The 22,699-nt window shown below is 40.4% G+C and overlaps 1 protein-coding gene across 2 annotated transcripts in view; it reads right to left on the reverse strand.

Moving 5' to 3' along the window:
• Nucleotides 1-584: 584 nt before the first annotated feature.
• The window catches only part of SLIT3 (slit guidance ligand 3), a 400,487-nt gene continuing 378,372 nt past the window's right edge, over nt 585-22,699 (reverse strand). The window contains exons 32-36 of one of the 2 annotated variants that reach the window (XM_083718777.1): nt 21,680-21,810; nt 7,641-7,795; nt 6,640-6,925; nt 5,460-5,668; nt 585-3,767 (exon numbers count right to left, since the gene is read on the reverse strand). In XM_083718777.1, the coding sequence (XP_083574903.1) occupies nt 3,529-3,767; nt 5,460-5,668; nt 6,640-6,925; nt 7,641-7,795; nt 21,680-21,810 (1,020 nt within the window). In that variant the 3' untranslated portion in view covers nt 585-3,528. Of the gene's footprint in view, nt 3,771-5,459; nt 5,669-6,639; nt 6,926-7,640; nt 7,796-21,679; nt 21,811-22,699 lie in introns of both variants that reach the window. The other variant, XM_083718776.1, reaches the window with a different exon arrangement.

Below are 22,699 nucleotides of genomic sequence, written 5' to 3' on the forward strand. Positions count from 1 at the left end.
TCTTCATGTTGATTTAAGTGATCAAATCATGCCTGCCTTGTTAAATTTGCACTGGCTGCCAGGTTGTTTCCGGGGTAAACCCAAGATGCTTGTGTTACCCTTAAAGCTCTAAATCAGGGGTCAGCAAGGTTTACCTCGCCTGGGCTGGTTCACTCCAGCGGAGATCCCTCTGTGGGTCAGATTGTGCAAGCGCCCAAGATTCCAGTGTCTGCGTCTGTGCAGACATGATTTTCAGCGCCACAGAAGTGAGTCCCCACACTTTGCCGGTTTAGCGCAGTGAGCGGCTCAGTTTGGGGGCCAGTTAAACAGCCCCTGTGGGCCGCTTGTGGCCCATGGGCCTTAGGTTGCCTACCCCTGCTCTAAATGGCTTGGGACCTGTGTATATTAAGCAACACCTTCTTCCATACGTTCATCCACATATGCTTTGTCCACTATTGGATGTGCTACAATGAATTCCGTGAACTGTGTAGCTAGATGGGCAGCTACCAGAGGCGCTCACTCAATTAAAGCAAGTATAGTACTGGTGAAAATGTGCACCTAGTGGATAGAAAAATAACTTGCATAGCAACACAGAACAAGGTACATTTGTCCATAACCCAACAATTTACTTAAATTTAATACATCACAATAGGACAATCTAGTAAAATACACAAAATTCATAGCAACCCACATTGCCAATGTACAATTTTTATAGGGTTAGCATCTTTCTTTATATTAATTTTTTTTTAAAGTAAGCTACTGTGTTCCATTTACAATAGCCAAAATGTACCGTCATTTAGGCAGTTTAAAGAGATCTAATTAACACTTTTAAAACTAACTTCATAGACCTTTTGGCACTTAGAAACAAAACAAAAGATTCCATATCATATCAGCTGAAACACAGCACAGTATAAACTGTCCACTGGTAGAAAACAAATAAAGTGTCCTTTCTTCTAAATCATCACATAGTCCAAATATGTACTGATGGAACACTGCCAGCCTCACTCTACTGTGGCTAGTTCTTCCTCAGCCTGTCAATTTTAGAAACAGTCTTGAAATTATTTCTCAAAACATTGATGGCTTCTTTACCTTGTGTACTTAAAGAAGACACTTATGAAAATCGTACCTCCTTTCTTTACTTTGTTATATCTTAATACAATTATTTTCCCACTTTCTTCTTGGCAGTGTATAGCCTTTGGTAGCATTACAACTTTATGAATGGGCTATTCTGGCTGGATTTCCATTCTCAGCAACAGAGGCAATAGCTTCTTGGATAGCAGATGCCATGAAAAAGAATAAATCATTAAGAAAAGGATACTTGTGCCAAAGTCTTGTTCACACAAGAGAGTGTTGTTGCATTTGCTTTTGCAAACTTTTGGTCTCTGCAGATTGTGGTACATTTCTACATTATAAATTCCAGCTGCTTCTAGCATCACATATTGTGCTCAAAATTACAACCCCCACTCTCCATAGCGGCCTTTTCTCCCCCACCAGCTCCTGAACTGTATTATTTCAATCAGTTCTTGGCAAAGTAACTAGTGATTGTTTTACGTTTCACTGATTGCAGGCTCCATGCACTACTATTTTTTCTGAAAGGCAACTATTGTATCAGTCATTTCCCTCCTGTCTGAAATTATCCTGAGAATCCATAAGGAAATCTGAACAAACTATTGTGGCTTTCAGAAGACTGTAATTATAATAAAGACTCCTAAGCATTTTCAGACTCCTGAAATCTGAAAAAGGAGTAAAATGCTTGTAGCATGATACAAATCTGTTCTGTTTGGAGAGGCTGCACTGGTCATTAGTGGGATTCATTCCCATGGTTGTTTTTAAAGACAAACATTGTTCCCAATAAATATGGCTATCCTTTGCTGTGAAGAGACTTGATCCCAAGTTCAGGGGATCTTGCCAGGATTTCAGGATCAAACTTGAACGTGGAGTACTAGCTCTCTCAGGCACTTTTGAATATTCCACTTTGTCTCATCAATAATTCCTTGGAATTGCAGGTTGTTCTTAATACACATCCAAGCAAGGAAGGGGGGGGGAAGGACTTGAGAAAATAAGCCAGATGTGGGTATACAAAATGTCAAAGGCATTTAAGGTGGTCAACAAATAGGACTTTGTCTTGTTCTGTTAACATTTCCCTTTACAAAGACTGGTCTCTGTGTTATGACTGCCTTGTCAAAACTGTGTAAAAGTGCCTCCTTACAGTGGCTGCTCCACATGGCAGCTGTAACATGTAGAGTGACTTACCATGTGGGCCACTGCTAGCCCATTAAAATGTCTGGCAGTGATACGGATGCAATCTATGTGTTGAGACATTCCACACACTGCTGTATGAATCAGCTGTCATGAGGATATTTCAGGCTATGTAGGATAGACTCAAATCTAAAGAAGGATTTGTCATCTGCATTACTTTGTAGTTTTATATTCAGCATGTGCAGAAACCAACTGCCATGAACAATAGATTTGTGTCTACTTAATTGGCACTGTGGCAGAACCCTTGGAGTAAGTGAAATACTCCTATAGTAAGGACGTGGGGATGAAAAAAACACACCAGGATTGTCATAGTCTGGTAAGGCATCTTTCAGTGCATCCTTTGCATTGCAAACTAAAACATAAAGTCATCTGGAGGTAGAGGGTGTCACCTCCACAGGAGATTTCCTTATGGCCCTTCCCTGACGTAAGAATGCGCAATAGTCTGCGCATGCAGAATGGGAGTCAAGGTATTGCTGTTCCATGTGCTGGATGGCCAGGGAAGGCTGTGCCAGGTACCAGGATTATCTCGTTTACTGTTGATGAGGTGTTACACAGTGCTTACTTTTCATCTGTTACTTTTTTTAAAAAAAGCCTTCATTTCATTTTGCTTTTGCAAGAGTGGCCATGCTACAAATTACAAAAACCACAGTGTGGGAATTAATCATACATAGAAGACAAAACACCATGTTACTATCACCATTGCATTAATATGTGCGTAATATCTGTGCGTAAGGCTCAAGCCACGGCAACATTGTGGTGTGCTTTTTTTTTGGGCAATGGAGTCAAGCAGATAGTGATAAACACAACCAACACTTCCTTGATCAACCAAAAGGGCTATTGACCAAGCATGCCTGGATAGGAAGGGGGCCTGAGAGCTATAGCTCCTAGATGTGTATCTATCCAGAACCTTTCAAAGACTTGTTTTGTGATTTCTGCGGCAATCTCTTTATTACGTTCACGTCTGGCCATCGTGCAAAGCTTATCAACTATACTCTGTTATTATTCCCTGTGTTTAGGTTCGGAATAATTTTTCCCCAATTTTCTTTTTTACAACTGTAAAAAAAAATCCATAGTAAAAATAACTCACTATATGATACATATACCCAAAACAGTCAGATACTTTATATAATAAAAGATGAAAATAGTCACTTTTCATAATAAAAATAACTTCTATTTTTTGCTTATTTTACAATATACTTAATATTCTCTTCTTCACTTAAAAGTAAATAGGTCCTGTTTTTGATAGCACATCTGAGTCGATACAAAGGGGCAAAGAGGTGGATCAGCTGTTTATAAACACTTTGCACAGCCACATTCCACATGCCTCTCTAGCTCTTCTGTGAAGGAGGAGCCATCCACACACTGGAAGCCATATTTCCGCCTTTTGCTCCTGAGGGCAATGCAGCACTGATCATTCCCACAACTGCCATGACATTCCACACGAGGCACTTTGACCAGGGAGACGCATGCAATCGAACCTTGTTGCTTCCGAATGAATTCGCGGATAATCTCTCCTTGGCACTGATTCTCTGCTAGAACAAACAAATACATGCTTTCAGAAATCTTATCATTTGTCTGAACATCCAGAACATGAATCCAAACCACAACCCTATCCTTGGCTTATGCCGAGATCAGATTGCTACAAAGTGCACTTAATACCAGAATATTTTGAAGATATGCTGGTTCTATATATCTATGACAGCAGTTCCCACAACATTACTTTGAATTCCACACATTGTCACAGTAGAAGATGGGATTCTGCATCAAATCACAGCCCAACATGCAGCGGGTCCATTCGCCTTTTCTGGTGGGTGGCGTTGCAGCCATTGGGGCCCCTGCAGAGATCCAGCGGGGGGTGGAGATTGATGCCCTACTTGCTGCCATCTGGGCTGCGTCGCTGGGTAGGGCCCCACCCAGGGCTGGCCCTGCTGACCAATCAGCACAGGCAGGAGGCGTGGCCGCAGGTAATTTACACTGCAGTGTGGCCAGGGAGAACTCCTCTCTCGTCCTTCGCAGGATCAAGTTATGGCCTATTTGAACCCATACACCTAAATACTCGTGTCCATGTGTACATTATCCACCAGGGAACTGTGGATCTAGATAAAAGTCCCCAACAGAAATCTCAGGTCCATTGCTGCAACGCGGGATATAAGAACCAAGTATCTCATACAGGTAAGCAACGGTACTTGGGGGGTGGGAGGTCTTCTGAACATACCACCCATTTCCTGCCCAGCATAAATCTGCTAGCACAGAAGAACCAGAATCATACCGCATCTCATATCCCATCAGTGGGTGGGTTTTGTATCAGTGCCTCTTCCCTTTTTCTGTGCAGGACTATCATAACTTTAGCTCCTATATTTTAAGAGACCAGATGACTATTTTATTTGGATTAATCATGCACTGAACCATGTGTACTTATTGGCATTATTGGGACTTATCCAACTAGTTCTTTGAGACAGAAGGCATGTAGGAGAGTTATGTTGCTATCTTTTAGGTAGAAAGCTACTACTAGCTGCATGCCGGAGGTTCTTCCTGTTTATTTCCTGGCTACAGTAAATTATTTTCTTCATTAAAATCTTTACCAAATTGCAACAAACTGAGAAAAAGAGTTTGGAGACTGCCCATCCTAGTCATGAGTTGATAATATGTTTTCTTCTCAGTGATTGGACACATGTTTAGGGATAAGTCATAGATCAATGGTAGTCCACATACTTTCCATGCAAAAGTTCCCAGATTTAATTCCTAGCATCCCTACTCCAGGTAGGCCTGGGAAAGGCCCCTATCTGAAACCATGGAGAGGTGCTGGCAGTCAGTGTCAACCAGGAGCAGATAACCTCTGGCCCTCCAGAGCTTTCAAGACAGTGATAGCTTGGAGATAACTGCATGTACTGAGTGGCATAGGTTGGCTGGGAGAGATGAGAACACTCCCACAGATTCTTCATGTGCCTGCCATTTGATCATTTAAATGTATGAAAGAAACGGATCCTAGTGTTGGTGCTAAGTGGACCCTAGAAAGCAAGTTGCTATCAGCCGAACCACCCAAGATGTGTTGCATCTTTTTTAAAAGTTTGCCATCTCACTATGTGAAATACAGTATTAACATGGTAATCGACTCTGGAATAGAGAAAAATCTGCAGAACTCTTTTCACTTATACTCAGTTGTTAATGAACAAAACAGGTAAGGGCAAAGCACATAGCACACAAGTTGCAATTATACCAACCTCTATCACAACGCTCTCCACTGTAATTTGGATCACATTCACAAGAGGGCTCCCCGTGTGCTGAGATCTTACACTGCCCATGGCTACATTTCAGACCTCTACAGGAGTTGGAGGAATCGTTCTTTCTGTCGCAATACATGCCCATGTAACCTTCTACACACTTACATGTGTAAGCAGAGGTGGTGGCTATGCATTTACCATGGAGGCATCTTGAAGGAAAGAAGAAAAAGAAAGAAAGCTAATTTGTGTCTACCACAAGCTGAACAAATAGCTTCCAGAAATGGAATGAAATTGTAGGTTGATTTTTATGAACGGTTTAATTGTAAGTTTTGATGTTTTATTCTGTGATGCTTTTCTATATAGAAACTGCTTTGGGATCAGATGGTGAAAAGTGGTGCATAAAAGCCTCAGATAAATATTGTACAATAAATGTCAACATCCCCAAAGTGTAGATTCCGTGGCTTGCAAATGAGGCTTGATATCACGAATGAGTCGTTGGCATTCTTTTCTTTTTTTTAACTTATTGGATTTTTCATGGAAAGGATTAATCCAGATTAAATGGAAAAAATGTGAGCTGGCATTGTGAGCTGGTTGCGAAAAACATGCATGTATGAGTAGCACTTAGTCCACAGCAAGCACAAGGAGATTCTATGGAGATTTAGAAACCAGAAAGAACAGTAGTTGTTTTTGTGACTCATATTTTAAATCCACAGTTTTAAATATACAGATGAGAAATAATCTGAAATTTAACTCGCTCTCCATAAAACATACCATTGTGGGGTGGGAGGGGGAGACAGGCGCAGGCTCCCACACATTTTCTCAGCATGTTTGTTGACTGGTGCATAAATATCCCATTCCCCCTGCCCTGTTTTCCATTCAACACAGAGGGAAACTTAGGTTACTTCCAGGCAACCTATTTATCAATCATTTCCCCTAGTTTGTATGCATTGTCTAGAGACCAGACAATGTCAGATATTTATTCAGCATTCATTCTGATTTTTACATAAGAGGAAAATGTTTTCTTAGTGCATCTCCCTGCTCCTTTACCTATTGCAAAAAATCCTATTTTAGCCAGTTTGTTGCGAAATAGTGCTAAATCAACCTTAATTACACAACCTGGATTTGCTTATATGTGATTGAATCCCACCTGAAAATAGCAACAGTCTGGAAGCACCCTTACTTGCTGTTGTGGCAGGGATCTTTAACTTCTTGGTCACAGAGTGATCCAGTCCAGCCTGGATGACACTCGCAGACAACACTTGTCTTCTCAATAGAGCGACAGATGCCATGTTTGCAAATGTTACAGGACTTGCAACCAGGAAGGACCCCTACTGACTGATGTGGTAGATCTTTGAAATCTTGCAGTTCATTATTAATGCGGACATCATGAATGCATCCATGGAAACCGCTGGTTGTCCTCTCTGTGCCCTGCCGCAGTGAAGACAGCCCCGTGGATGTAGGGATGCCTGCAAGGAACATAGCAAAACGCTTTAGGGAATACTTCAGCATCTTCAAGGTATTCTGAGAAATATGTGTCAACGAAATGGGATGGTCACACTGGGGAATTAGGTAAGTGAATAGTAGTAGTTCGTAACGTACATTATATTCCGGTTTACACCCCTCCTGTTCCATCATTTCTTAAGCATGATTGTTTTGTATCTTATTCCAAAGTATAAGTCATACTGATTTTCAAATATACACAAATACCTTATGTACAAACAAAACAAATTACAATGCTTAAACTAATAGGTTTGGACACTGTGGCCCAGGTTCAAAACAGTGCTCAACAGCTTGTGGAGCTCCCTCCCAAGAGAGATTAGACAAATACCCCCAGGAACAGATTTTTGCATTTATTTATTTCTTTTTTTAAAAAAAAAGGTAAATGAAGCTGCCAGTTGGGGTGAAAGATTGATTGGGATAGGGACTGTGGCACAAAGAAGGAGCTTTAACCCTTTTGCCTCTGCCATTTTCCAAATCTGAATTGTCCCCCTGGAACTATACTTTTCCTTATGGGAAAAATACCTGTTCTGGCAAGGTAATTTGAACTGGAAAAATAATTTCCCCCAGCACTTCAGCCCTACAGTTGCATCTATCATTTATAAAAAAAATATGCAATTGTGGCTCTTCCATTGTTATATCTGGTTTGATTCTCAGTAAGAAACTGTCAAAAAATGAACTTACCTCCAATGTAGAGTGGAGTATCTTCGTCAACTACAGGCTGTTTCTGCATTTTGCCAAGACTCTTGGGAGCTCCTTTATCCACAACCAAATTCAGTGTTTGGTTCAACATTACCAACTCCACACTGTGAAACTGCCCATCATTTACTGTTTCCACACTGAAAGAGTGAGGGGTGGGTGGAAGAGAAAAAAAGCGGAAATTAGGAAGGTGTTTAACTATAATATTCAGGCTTCTACTATAGTCGGAGAAGAAATATAATTCAGTACACATTTAAAGCTGAATCTATCAAATTTGCACTTTCCAAAACAATATGCAAACTGAGGCACAGTGATCCTCTAACAATCTCCCGCTGCGCTCCGGAGGCTTTGGGCGGCTATCCCTGAAGCCATGGAGCCTGCATTCGCTCCATAAGATACACACACATTTCCCCTTACTTTTTTGGATGGGAAAAGTGCGTCTTATAGAGCGAAAATACAGTATCAGGAAATGACATGGGGACGGCTAAACCATTACAATGGGCCAATCCAATCCCTACCCCACTACTAATATCTTGTTTAAAAACTGTGAGAAGTTCTTATCAAGGAACTGCACCTGACTTACACCCTTTGTTATTGAGAATCATGGTGACTATGTTTTTCATGTTCTATTCTGTAGCCAGGATTGGAAACCTAAGCTAACATATGAACACAATTATCATATGAACACACAATTATCTTAATGGTACTGATTCCTGATTACGTGTGTAAAGTAGCCAGGAACTAGCTACTTGGTCTGGAGTAAGAGTCAGCAGCAGTGGAGCTGACTGGATTTGGGAGAATAGTCTAAGCCAGGCATAGGCAAACTCGGCCCTCCAGATGTTTTCAAACTACAACTCCCATCATCCCTCACCACTGGTCCTGTTAGCTAGGGATGATGGGAGTTGTAGTCCCAAAACACCTGGAGCGCCGAGTTTGCCTATGTCTGATCTACGCCATGTGGTGATGGTAATAGCAGCACTTATGAAAGCTTACTGTCAAGCTTGCCAAAGAGAAGTGGACTCCAGCTGAAACCTCAGCGGGATGTGGTGATAGTTCTGATAGGGTGAAAAATAACATTTGATTCTTCTCCCTGGGGCTATTACATAGGACAGGCCAGGAGAAAACCTGTTGACTCTCAAAACATGTTGGACTTCACACGCACAACTATTGCATGAGCATATGAACCGGCTGGTATTGTCAGGTGTGTGAACTGGGACTTCCATGTGGTGGTATAAACACAGCCACCCAATTTTTTGTGATGGGAGGAGCTGCTTCTTTGAGCTGAGGCAGCATAATTAATGGCCTTTGAACTTTTGAGGTAGAATCAATGTATACAGCAACAGTCTCCCTTCTCCCAACTCAGCCCTCTTATCTGAAGAAGTCAAAACCGCAGTCATTTGTCAGAAGATAACACTACAGTATTTAGCACTGCTGGTTTTTATTTCAGGCCAGAGTGCACAGACATAAATCACTGGGTCCTCTGCAGCATATGGCCTTTTGAGATTAAGTTTTAAATGCTCTGATTAACAGGATTATATAGAGGCCCATATGTCTTGGTAGAGCACATAAGAAAGTTTGAATTTTACTTGAAAAAAATGGAAGAATATTTCAACTGTTAACATTATTAAAATTTTTAATTTTTAAATCGTTTTCCATTTCAAAAATCTTTTTAGTCCTAATTGGGTTCATATTTATAAATTTTGGTAACAGAATTCTGACAAGATGAAAAGTCCCTTTCCCTTGCTTCATTTGCCTCCAGTGTGTCCTGTCTTTAATTATACTTTAAGTCTGTCATCATAGCCAGTCTTTTTTTTAAAAAAAAAATCTTTGTACTCTCTATCTAGCAATTTAATGGATGAGGACATCATAACCAATAACAAAAATGTTTTCACCCAAAACTTCTAACAATCAGAAATCTAGGACCCGGTCTAGAAGTCCAAACTGACCTGGATGCCCTGACTATAAAAACTACACAAATGGGGACACAGGTGGCGCTGTGGTCTAAACCACTGAGCCTCTTGGACTTCCTGATCGCAAGGTTGGCAGTTTAAATCTGCACAACAGGCTAAGCTCCGGTTGCTCTGTCCCACCTCATTCCAACCTAGCAGTTCCAAAGCATACCAGTGCGAGTAGATAAATAGGTACCACTGCACCTGGAAGGTAAACGGCCTTTTCATGCGCTCTGGCTTTTGACACGGTGCTCCGTTGTGCCAGACGTGATTTAGTCATGCTGGCCACATGACCCAGAAAGCTGTCTGTAGACAAACGCCAGCTCCCTCGGCCTGAAAGAAGATCAGTGCCGCATCCCAAAGTTGCCGTTGACTGGACTTAATTGTTCAGAGGTCCTTTACCATTACCATTTACACAAATTAAGCTGTTGGGGTAACCCAGTCAGATGGGTGGGGTACGAATTATTATTATTATTATTATTACTACTACTACTACTACTTGAAATGTGGTAATACATAACATGTATTTGAAGACAAACACTCTCAGCAAAGCATTTTACTTCTCATCATCCTTCAGTGTGGATTAAACAACGAACTGCTCCTCATTTTACTGTTTACCACTATTCTGAAGTACACACTTCATCAAATAAAGAAATATGCTGCATTTAAAAAGGAAATGATCAGCAATTTCTGACTCAAGGGTTAGCAGTAGCTATTCTGAAGTGCATAGCTTTTACTGCTATTGCCACTGAGATTCTATAAATGATTTTTGATATTGTAGAGGTAACAAAACATTCAACCACCACTAGTGATGGATGATGCCTACCCACCAGAGGGACACTGACCATTATAAACAAGCAGGAAACTATTAGTGTGAATGTATCATAGCTGCAATCATGGCCTCTGTCACAGCTTTAACATTACCAGGCAGTAGCACCTGCCCGCCACATGGAAAACGGTTTCTTTTAAACTGAGAAAGTGAGATTCAAAAGCAATTTGTGATGAAGCATTGTGGTGGTCTGCCAATCAATGTGAAACAGCATTTACTTAAACTTTATTGAAAAAGGGTGGACGATAAGGGCATGATCCAGTCCAGGTTAAGCATGTAATCTCTATTGCATTCAATGGGAAAGCTAAATGCATGGTCAAGCCTATGTGATATAAACCAATGCGAGATATAAATGGGACTCTGGTTGGATTGTGCCCCAGAGTTTTAAAGCTGATAATGTATAATTAAAGACCATCCTACTAATGCTCCAAGGAGCACTTGAAAAATTGCATTTTGTTAAATACAATTGCTGTACCCTCAAAAAGACAACTCTGGATTCCAAGAAAGGATTCCCTTTCAAGATGATAAGTGCTTATGTGACCGTTTCTTCCTAGAGAGCCTGGCTTGCTGCTGCTATAGGGGAGTCAACAATTGTTTGAGACAGTTGGAGACAGTGGCTTGGCGAGAGATGAAGGGAAGAAAGCCACAGACACTGAACAGTGCATCACAGTTGGGCCAACAGTGCACACTGACTGTGCCTTGAAGGGAGAAGAGGGCTATTGCCTATGGTGACAGGGTTTTGTTAAAATGGGAGGTCAGTTGTCAACCAGGTGGTTTTCAGAACATTCTCTCAAAACAGTGCATTATGTCAAGGATTTATTTGTTCTACATTGCTCTACCTCTTCAGTTGTGCAACTACCCGAATAAGGCAAATAATTTGTTGAATTAGCTACCAAACTGATGAAGTCAATATCTAGCATAAATCAGAATACTGTCAATGCTAGTGTATTCGTTGTCTTCAGACAGATACAGTCAGTGAAAACTATTGTTGGCATAGGTGATTTTGTCAAGTACACAGCCTTGGGAAATGAAGTTGCATAGTATGGAATTAAGGTGCAGTCTAACATTTGACTTCTAGGTGGCAGTAGAGCATTGCTGAATAGCAATTTCAGGCAAAGGGTGATGGTGACTAGTGCTGCTTTCATATTTACACAGTGAACTACCAGATCATCTCAAATCAAAATGTAAACAGCTTGGCAGAAAAATTGAGCTGGGGCAGGATAAAGTACCACGAAACTTAAAGCTTTCTAGGAACTGAGAAGAATGAAGCTGAGCTGTACAGTTGTCAAAGGGAAAATGTAATAAGATCCGAACATCTGTAAATGATCTAGGATTGCAAACACATCTAGCACTTTTTCAAGGATTATTTTGATAAGAAATTAAATAAAAAATAGCAATATGTGTATGTGCGTGAGAGAGAGAGAAAGAGGGGGAATTTAAAATAGGAATTGGATCAGCACCAACTTTGTGTTTGGATTCATAAAGCCAAAGCTTGTCTTAGCAACTTTCTGCCAACCAATTAGAAACAGTCCTCAAGTTTTTACTTTGGGCTAAGTTCCAGTAAAACTATTAAAATGCTGTACAATAAGTGGAATCTGCCTTGTTTGAAACCATTCTTCTGGAATTCACAATATATGCTTAAAAAAACCTCATTGAAATATAAACACACTTCAAAATAGTTGCATTAGATTTGCCTTTTTAAAGGATGTTGTTCTATCTGCCTATAAAATGACCCCCCTCCAACACACACACATACACACACAAACAAAATGTATAGAAAGTAGCTGACATCAGCAGTTATCACATCGAGCAACCCTATTCCAGTTTTCAGGGATGTATTGTATTAAACAGATGTGTCAAAACAAATTTGTGATTCATCGACATTTTCATGGAAGAACAGAACTGGGTAACCAGGACTATGATAGAATGAGGGTGGAATTATTTGTTATTGTTATTGGTTTATTTGCACAAATATTTCACCCTTCCTTTGTTGTGGACTGATATCCGCAACAGGAATTTCTTAAAACAGATACAGTATTCAGAAAGAAGCAGAGACTCTGCTCCCTGGAACCCAAGTTGAGAACTGAAAGCTGAATGGAATAAATCTATGCTCAAGGTCAGGTTTCTTGGTGTATTCTCATGTAGCCCCCAGAACAATACCCAGAAGGCAATGTGGCCTTCGGGCTGAAAAAGGTTCCCCATCCTTGTTAGTATCTTTCAATAAAGTGCACCAGACAAGCAATAAACATGACGTCAACATGCAATGAACTTGTCTCCCTTACAAACATAAACGTTAGTTTCCCTCTGTTGTCTCCTATACCCAGCAATTATTTTCCTGACTAGAGGTTACTAGGATTCTTAGTCTGAGCTAGCTTGCAATAAATAACTATAATGCTTAATAATAATAATAATAATAATAATAATAATTTATTATTTGTACCCTGCCCATCTGTCTGGGTTTCCCCAGCCACTGTGGGCGGCTTCCACAAAGACCAAAAATACACAAAGATGTTACACATTAAAAACTTCCCTGAACAGGGCTGCCTTCAGATATCTTCTGAATGTCAGGTAGTTGTTTATCTCTTTGACATCTGATGGGAGGGCATTCCACAGGGCGGGCGCCACTACCAATAAGGCCCTCTGCCTGGTTCCCTGTAGCTTTGCTTCTCGCAATGAGGGAACCACCAGAAGGCCCTCAGCGCTGGACCTCAGCGTCTGGGCAGAACAATGGGTGTGGATACGCTCCTTCAGGTATACTGGGCCGAGGCCGTTTAGGGCTTTAAAGGTCAACACCAACACTTTGAGTTGTGCTCGGAAACGTACTGGGAGCCAATGTAGGTCTTTCAAGACCGGTGTTATGTGGTCTCGGCGGCCGCCCCCAGTCACCAATTTATACTCTTCAATTGATGCAGTGGTCAGTTACTCGGTTAAAAAAAGAAAGAAAATTCCTCAAATTATATATGATGCTTAGTCAGTTATTCATATGGTATTGCTCCCCACCGCAGGCAAAAAAAGGAGTGGGTGGAATTTTGAGAAGAAAAAGCGAGAGATATAAGCACTCCTTCTTCCCATTTGAATGTCTGACATAGACTTCAGCAAAGAACCATAAACCTCAGGGATAGCTTTCACATGATTAAATGTCACATGTAATTTGACCCATAGGGAACAGCTATTTGGTAGCAGCTTCTGTTACCAAATATAAGGGAAGAATGACATTCCTATATAATATTTGCAAGAAACTATTTCCGGCATTTTTACATTCAGGATTGAAATAGGCGTAAGTGGCTAGGACTTAAATTTGTTTGCATAGTACAGATCAATACAGAAATAATGATTAAGACTAAAGGGGGAAAATGTAAATGTATTCAAAAGGAAGTTTTTAATTCAGAAGTGGTTTATAATAACTTTTTATTCTTCTGAAAAGACATGCACCTGCTTTATTCACTTGGAGATACTCTGTTGACAGTGATTAGTGCCAGATATAATTAAAAATGTTCCCAGCTTTGAATGGAAAGCAGAAAAATGAAGATATTTAGCTGAAACTGGAAGCTGGGGGGGGGGGGGAAATCACTCTGCTGTCTCTTTAGAAACCAGATAGCTAGCCAGGAAATGAAATTGCTTTCCCTTTATTAGTTGGGTGGCAACATGCTGCATAAGGTTCAACATTTCCAGTACAGCTAAAAGAAATCAAGCAAATAAAAAGGATTTCTCAGTTACTTGCATGGAGATCTAGAGGGCAATGTATGTCTCAAAAAGCTAATGCATCCCAAAAAATTATATGCAAGAACGCTCACATTTTAGCAGCATGCATGTCTGTTTAAGCATACCTTAAATAATATATTACACAATATCTATACAGAATAATATGATCTGGAGGGATACCCATTCTAATCTGTTATGTGGTTATATTTTTGCAGGATAATGCTGCAAGGATGAAAGGAGGTAAATCTCATCTCCCTGTGTACTACAGTCCTAAGCCAAATCACAACTGCTTTTGTTAAACAAAAACAATGTCCAGTTAAATCATGTACTTAATATAATGTATAGTTATCATTTTAATACTTCTATCATTTTCTCCAATTCAAATAAATAATCAAGCTACTTAGAAAGGAAAGAGAAATATAATATAAAACCCCAAATCAATACATTAAAAGTAGCATTCATTAACAGAATCAGCGGAGCAAGCACTGCATTTATTTATACATCTATTTAAGTATTCCTGAAGAGTGCAGCTTGAAATGCATACAATTTGCTTTGTTGATAGTTTAACTGATTTGTTATTTCTTGTACCTGAGCGTATGTTTCATCTAATTTGCATATCTCAAATGAAAACACTTTCCCTCAGGTCTTTCATCCAAGGAGGAATCCCCAAATTTGTTCCAGTGAATTTTCAGTACCCACTCTGTGTTCCATATGAGAGATCTAGGAAAGGGTTATCATTCTGCACACCCATAAAACATTTTGGGCTTCCAGAGGAGTAGCAGCAAGCAAATAACCTTAACAGGCTGCCAACTGGTCTTTTTGCATTTTATTCTATTATTGATTGCATGTATTTGTTGCCTACTACATAAAATGGGTGGCGCTGTGGGTTAAACCACAGAGCCTAGGACTTGCCGATCAGAAGGTCAGCAGTTTGAATCCCCGCAACAGGGTGAGCTCCCATTGCTCGGTCCCTGCTCCTGCCAACCTAGCAGTTCGAAAGCATGTCAAAGTGCAAGTAGATAAATAGGTACCGCTCCGGCGGGAAGGTAAACAGCATTTCCGTGCGCTGCTCTGGTTCGCCAGAAACAGCTTAGTCCTGCTGGCCACACGACCTGGAAGCTGTACGCCAGCTCCCTCGGCCAATAGAGTGAGATGAGCACCGCAACCCCAGAGTCGGCCACGACTGGACCTAATGGTCAGGGGTCCTTTTACCTTTACCTTACTACATAAAATGCAACTTAACAATTGCCTTAACCAAGAAGCTACTAACTTTTTGGCCAGAGAGTCACATTCAAATTTGGTCAGTCCTATGATATTCACATGCCAGCAGTGAACATAGCCAAAGTAGCCACTGAACACAATTTGTTGTTCTTGCACATGCACATGCTCACTGCATCCACCACACATACAGACCATACCCCCCACCTTACATACACATACACCCAGCATGCATGCAATCCAGCACCTCTCCCTTTTCACCTGCTCTGAAAGTAAACGACCAGAGAGAGGGAAAGAGGGTTATTGGCAGGTTACTTCAAATTACATTGCTCGTAATTTAATAAAGTTGTGGCCAAAATTATGCCAAAACCTTAAACAAAAATAATGTTTAACTTGTATTTTATTGGGGTGGTGTCTTGGGGACCTCGACACGCAAATCACTCCAGTGTAAAACATTTTCACTGCTTCTCTATTTCCAGGGTCAATTCAAAGTGCTGGTTTTGGTCTTTAAACCCACAAAAGGTATTGATAGAGGGTTATCCGAAGGACTGCCTTCCCACATGGACCTGCCCATCTATTTGTTTCAGAGATGCTTCTTGAGGTTTGTCTACTCTTGTGGGTAAACTGGGTTGCTACCAAAGAGAAGACTTTTTTCAGTGGTGATGCTCAAATTACGGAACACTTCCTCCCCTAGACGTGTTCACTTGGTGCTTTTTTTACTGTCTTTTATGCACAAGTAAAAAACATATCCTCTTCCTTTAACCCTTAAATGAACTTCAATGACACTGAAGGTTCTTTTATACCGTTTTCATTTGGGCTACTTATTTATTTATTAAAATTATATCCTGCCCTTCCTCCCAAAGGAGTTCAGCTCTATTTTATCTGCTGCTTTTGTTTCCAGTTTCTTCTTGTTGTTTTTATTGTATTTTAGTGCTGCCTTGAGGCCATTTGGCAAGAATCAGTATGGAGAGCATACGAACAAACAATGTAAGTGTGATATGACAGAGAGAAATATGATGGTTTCTTATGACTTCACCTGTATAGTAGGAAAAGTCAAACCTGCTGAATTTCTGGTCATGATGTAGGGCACATGAGCCATGCTAGGAAAAAAGAAAGAATGATAGCCCTGTTCCATGCAACCGTCTCCTCGGCATATAGTAGGAAAACCAGTTACGTGAAAATGATCAGATTAGTAGCCTGCTTCTGACCTTGGTTGAACAGTGCATCATTCTGCTCTAATTTTAACTGCAGAAAATGCAGTGGCTGAAAATTTAAAACTATCACTAAAGCTTTTTAATACTTACCATAAACAAACTCTCATGGGGAATGGTAAATGGAGTCATTTGTCAGCTGAATTACATTACTTTAAATTGACAATGGATATTTTCCTAAAAGACATAGGCTGTAAAGTTCCATTTTAAGATGCTTAGCATTCCAGTTACAGTACAGAACAAAACTGTCTAGTGGAGAAAAATAAATGAATATGAAATTCTGTGCTGCAAATGTCAGATGGAATCACAATTGTTATCCTAACTAAAATTTTTACAAAACATAAAGCAATAAGCAGAGTGCTAAGGAAAAAGAATCTGGTCTACAAATGCAAATTAATTTATTTTTAAATGAAGGAATAAGAGCCCCCCTTTTTAAAAAAAGCCTTATATATAAATTGGGAAAATATCAACACAGGCAGTGTCTTTTGAAAATGTTTGTAATAAAATATCTGCATATTTTAAAAATCCTAGCTTTAAAATTTCTACCAACTACCCCATATCCCTAGGATGTTTTTTCTGATAAAACAGCTCAGGTTTGATTGAAATGTTTTCTTTAGTTAATATCCTTCTCTTTCAAAGTTAGCGATAAATGGCAATATACTTTATGTAATCTCCACTAAAATATATTTACTGACTTCTACCTGACATTATGTTGAGCGCCTAAGAAAACATTAATGCAAACTTTGACATTTCCACTCCAAGTTATAAGGCTGAGGAAATCTGAAATGAATCCCCAAAGAATCTCAGATATTCCACATTGTTTCTGAGCAAACATGAATCAGCAAAATCCAAAGATGGATTCTTTCTATTGTGCACATTATACAAGGCAGCTGCTGAACACATAGTGCACACACTGAACGATCACAATTCATTCTCATTTGACATCACTCTGTATGCTTAAAGTAGAAAACCATCAGATTGAACTGCTGTGAATACAGCAGAGCTATATGAATGAACATAGTTCTTCCTGGTATTAAGTAAAGAAGAACTATATAATTGTATCTGTGATACAGATGTGCTGCGTTCAAGACACACTCCTCTAGCCCTAGATGTTGGCTATGGAAAAGCACAAATCAAATATTTGAAGATACCCTTTTCCTTGGCCAACCTGTTTATGAAAGTAGAAAGAAATACCTAGCCCCAGCTAATGAAGCATGTTGAGGGCACACTTGTTCCAAGGCCCTAATATTTATTTCTGAAACTGATCCTAAATGCCCAGTGCCAAGGAGCTCAGTTAAAACACTAGTTACAGCTGTGAAAGTGATCTGGTCATATAAAAGCTAGTTTCCATATATGGCATGTTCCACTGGTGGGGACTAACATGTAGGCCAGACAGTTTCTATTCTACAGTGAAAGAAGCAATACCTGAAAAAAAATGTGTTAGAATAACGAACTGTAGCTGCACCCTGTTCAACATGTTCTATAGTAAACAATGACATAAATCAGGTTCTGGGGTTGGTTTCTTTCTGGAAACCATGTAGAGGGGAAATTGGCTAAAAGAAGTTTAAGCAGTGATCAGTGGTGTAGCATGGGGGGTGCAGGGGGGGCCGGCCGCACCGGGCGCAACATCTGGGGGTTAGGGGGCGCAAATCCACGGGTTAGGGGGCGCAAATTACTTGCCTTGCCCCGGGTGCTGACAACCCACGCTACGCTACTGGCAGTGATGGCTTGTTATGAAGTTATTGCAACACGAGCAATTTTGAAAGTAACCTTCCACAAACCCTACAACATATTTTAAATCAGTGCACATTGGGCAGGTTATAAAAGCATTTTCTCACTTCCCCCCTTTTCTTTTTAAATTCAGGTTCTCTTTGTAGCTGGTGCCAATATGCTGGCATGGATGTTCTTCTCTGCCCCCATAGAGCAGTAACTAATTCCAAATGGCTCTGCTTTACCAGGATGGAGGGTAGGTGGTGGTGGAGCAAATTCAAGGCAGGGCACTGACTGGACAGGGGCTGCCATTCTGCTCACATCTTTAAAAAGTGCTTTACCTTTAAGCAAGAGGCACCAAAAAGAAAGGACAGAACTGGCAAAGCAGGAAATAAATTGATTCTTTTACAGCACTAAACCATGATTTAGTGCTATGTGAACAAGCCATAGTGAGCCTTGCGTTCACAACCTACCTACCTACTGCTTCATGTTTGGGAATCTCTGAATCTCAGCTTGTCCTTGCACCTGAAGTAGGGATCAGTAACTTTGATCTGTTTCACAAGCCACCTTCAAACCATGCATTATGAAGCTGGCTTGTTTAAACCAATCATAATTAGTGTAAACTACAATCCCCAGTTGAGATGCAATAACAAGCTGAGACTCAGAGAAACTTACAATTATATTAGGGTTGTCATATTTCAAAAAGTGAAAATCTGGACACAAACTGGGAAAGTTATTGAGCTGCTTTTCTTTTCTTCAAAATAATACAGTTTTTGGCAACCCTAAATTATATACACATTACATTTTATATTTCAGTAAAGAATATTTTTTTTAAAAAAATGAAAGTAAACACTGTTAAAGTCCTACTCTTGGCTGTGTGGGAGTTTGGGTGGGTGGCAAGGGATAGCAAGACTTGCTGCAGCTTGTTCACAAAGAAGGAAGCCCTGATGTAGCACTGGATCCAAACATGGCCAATGTGTGCTACTTTCCCCATCCCCCACTCTGGTATTATGCTCTCTAAACTTTAAAATGGGTAAATAATTTTCTAGAAAATCTTCTGCATACTTAGTTTCTTTATTGTAAAATATCTTATCATCAGTGATATACGCTTAGGGTCTTGGCTTAACTTCTTGGGATATCTGCTTTGTGTGCAGATTTTCCTTCTCTCTTACTGTGGCACAATTGTAGTCTGGATTGGCTTGATATTGTGCTGTGGGTGATACTGCTGACTTGCATGCACATTCAATAACTGTACACCTTAAATGAACAGAGTATTGCCAGCGCCTTCTGCCTCATGAGACACAAAGATCCCGTCACTGGTGGGATGGCACAGCACAGGCAGGATCTCCCCAATTTTTGAAGCCATAGAATAATAGAATTGTAGAGGTGTGTCCTATCAGCAGAGTCACAACAATACACATTTTTCTTAATAGAACCCAAGATCTCAGAAAACATGACCATTTGCATAATAGGAAGCACAAGGAGCCGGAAATTTTCCCTTCTGGACCCTTTGTGGGTGGGGGTGGGAATCTAATTCACTTAGAAGCTCCTCCCACCTTCCCCTGCCTTTTGACATTCTTCAGCTGTAGCTTTTTCTCCCTCAGCCCAATCTTTTCCTATCAAGCTTGATGCTAATCCCCATTCTGCTATACTCCTTAAACTAATAAAAGATTAGAGTGACATTTCAGAAAGGGCATCACATTAAGCAGCAGCTTTCACCATCTCAACAGATCACACAGTGCAAAACACAGCCAGCGAGCAGGCCATTAATCTTATGGTAATGAGGTGTCATTCTGAATGGAGACCTCCTCCTTGATCAATATGAAGGGCACGGGAATAATGAGGACACTGATGCTTCACGCCACGGGTAACTTTGCCGGGAAGGAGAGGATCCATGAAATGCTGAGATATCAGAAGCAGCCCCTTGTCACTACAGCATTCTGCTATCAACAATAGGGAGCAGGCACCCGCTCTGATCTGCCACCTCATGTGTTGTCTGCAACTAATGAGCCTTCCCCTATGTTCTAATTAGTGGCTTAAAACTGCTGTAACAACTCTGCTTTTGCTATAACATGGAATTAATTAGGATTAGCTACAGAATAAAGAGTCTGTTTTCATGGCTATCCCACCAGACTATAATCACTGGTGAAAGTAACCAACAAAACCCCTTCCGATGGGTAGACAGGCTAGCTCAGACCTAATGATTAGCCTTTCTGTTCCAGTACAGAGCTAGCTGAGGCCAATGCACTGCCTAATTAGTCGATACACCGCCAGCAAAGAAGGAAGCCTACTGAGCTTGCTTCCACTCTGTTGCATACAACACAGTCCCCTAAAAAGAGCAGACGGCACCAAACTGAGCTAATTACCCATCCTGTCTTGTTTCCGGAGTGTTAAAAAATTCACACAAAGAACTGAAGCCTCTGTAAGCAGTTTCCTGTTCCTCTGTACATCAAATTGGTCTTTTTTATGTTTACTATGCAGGGTGATAGGATTTCTTTAAAACAGAAAGATACCATATTTGAATCCTCTGGGGCACTAGAAACTCTCAGAATTAGAGAAAGGAGGTTATGTGCTGAGAACAAACAATGTGTGAAGAATAGACATGAATCATTAAACACTCATACACACCCAGGAGCCCTAACTGGGTTTAATTCTACCATGCACATTACACATGCGTATCATCCACAGTTTCCACGCTTATTGTGTGAAATATTTTTGCACTTGTGACAAACACAATGGCTGTGCAATGGAAGGATGTGCTCTTGGCATTTGATGACCATATATGTGCAGCCAGAAAAGCATTCCCCCCCCCTCTGCCCTTCCCAGGTCAGACTGGCTAAATTTCCCCTGCTTTCAATCCATACATGACTTGCTTTCCTTGTGCAAGGCATCTATTGCTGTTTTGTCTGTAAGCTTCTTTATGCACTGTATGTGTTCTCTGTGACAGTAGCAACAGCTGAACTGTGACAATGCTGGGTGCTTTATTCATTAACAATTACCTCTGGGTAATTGGCTTTAACTCACAAGAAGGGACTGGTCTAGGTGGTTCATGGCTGAAACTTCATAATTTCTTCCAGTTTCAAAATGCCTTCTGGCCCAATTGTGATTCAACTGAAGGCAATCCGGTTGTGACCTATTCTATATGTGTGGTGTCAGAATGAGGATTAGAATAGATTGTTTGGATAGATAAAAACTTATAGCAGGAAGTCCATACAGTAATGAAGTGTGGGTCTGTAAATATACTGGTTTTATTTGGGGGTTGTTGGTTTTTTTAAAAAAATTCCCAACAGCTTCTTTTCTTATAGCCTGATAAGGAAAATGTGAAATTGTAAGCAGAGGGAGAGAATGCAATTTTACTTTTAAAAGGAAATCTTCACTTTCTAATTCTGTAGCCAGTGTACTTACCTGTATATAGTTGTGGGTGGAGCACTCAGCGTGTCATAGATAAGTCTCACGTGACCTTGATACAACTCTAAAGCCAGGGGATCATTGTCTCCTTTGTATAATAAGATGCCGTTGTCTTTATCTGTTGCTACCTTTAAATGTCAAAGTAAAAGTGATTAATGGCAATATATATATATATATATATATATATTTGCTTTCGTAGATTTTCACGGGTACAGGAATGCAGGTTTTGGTGTCCTCGGGTGTCTTCCCGTGTAAAAGTTGGGGTGTCTAGGCGACGTTTCGACGAGGTCTCACCAGCCTGGTGCACCAGCCTGAAGATGACGAGTGAGACCTCGTCGAAACGTCGCCTAGACACCCCAACTTTTACACGGGAAGACACCCGAGGACACCAAAACCTGCATATATATATATATATATATATATATATATATATATATATATAGCAAAGGCATAATATTTATGTATTGTCACAACAACTATTACTTCATGTATAGTTAGTAAATACCAAAACATTTATCTCAAAGCCATTGCACTGTGCTCTTTGGTAAAGAAAATGGTTACTTTTTTACAGTGTGATGGCACTGGTTGTAGCCTGCACCATTAAAAGGAAAGGTGGCAAGCAGACCAGCCAACACAACAATCCTTTATCTTCTCGCTACTGCCACCCAGTGCATATCTTGATTTTTCTCTGGCTGCTTTCACTGAACAGCCTGTTAGCCTTTCAGATTTTATCGGGCCTAACCTACTCCCTCCTCTGCAGAGAGTGATAAAGCAATTAGGCATGGCATAAATAACAGGTCCTCAGACTAATTCCGCCTCCTCCTCCCACAAATTACTATATGCTTTTACTTAAGGTTTTAGGAACCTTTAGTAAGGCAAGAAAGTTATCTATAAATAGAGATAAATGCATTCTATACCTATTCTAGACTTTCCCCCTAACCAAGTCAATATTCAGCAATTTTGGCATCCCTCTGTTCAACTTCCGGGTCTCTTTGTGGTCTCTTCCACATTCCTCCT

The sequence above is a fragment of the Podarcis gaigeae genome, assembly GCF_964106915.1.
Source record: "Podarcis gaigeae genome assembly, chromosome: 2".
NCBI classification, from domain to species: Eukaryota; Metazoa; Chordata; class Lepidosauria; order Squamata; family Lacertidae; genus Podarcis; species Podarcis gaigeae.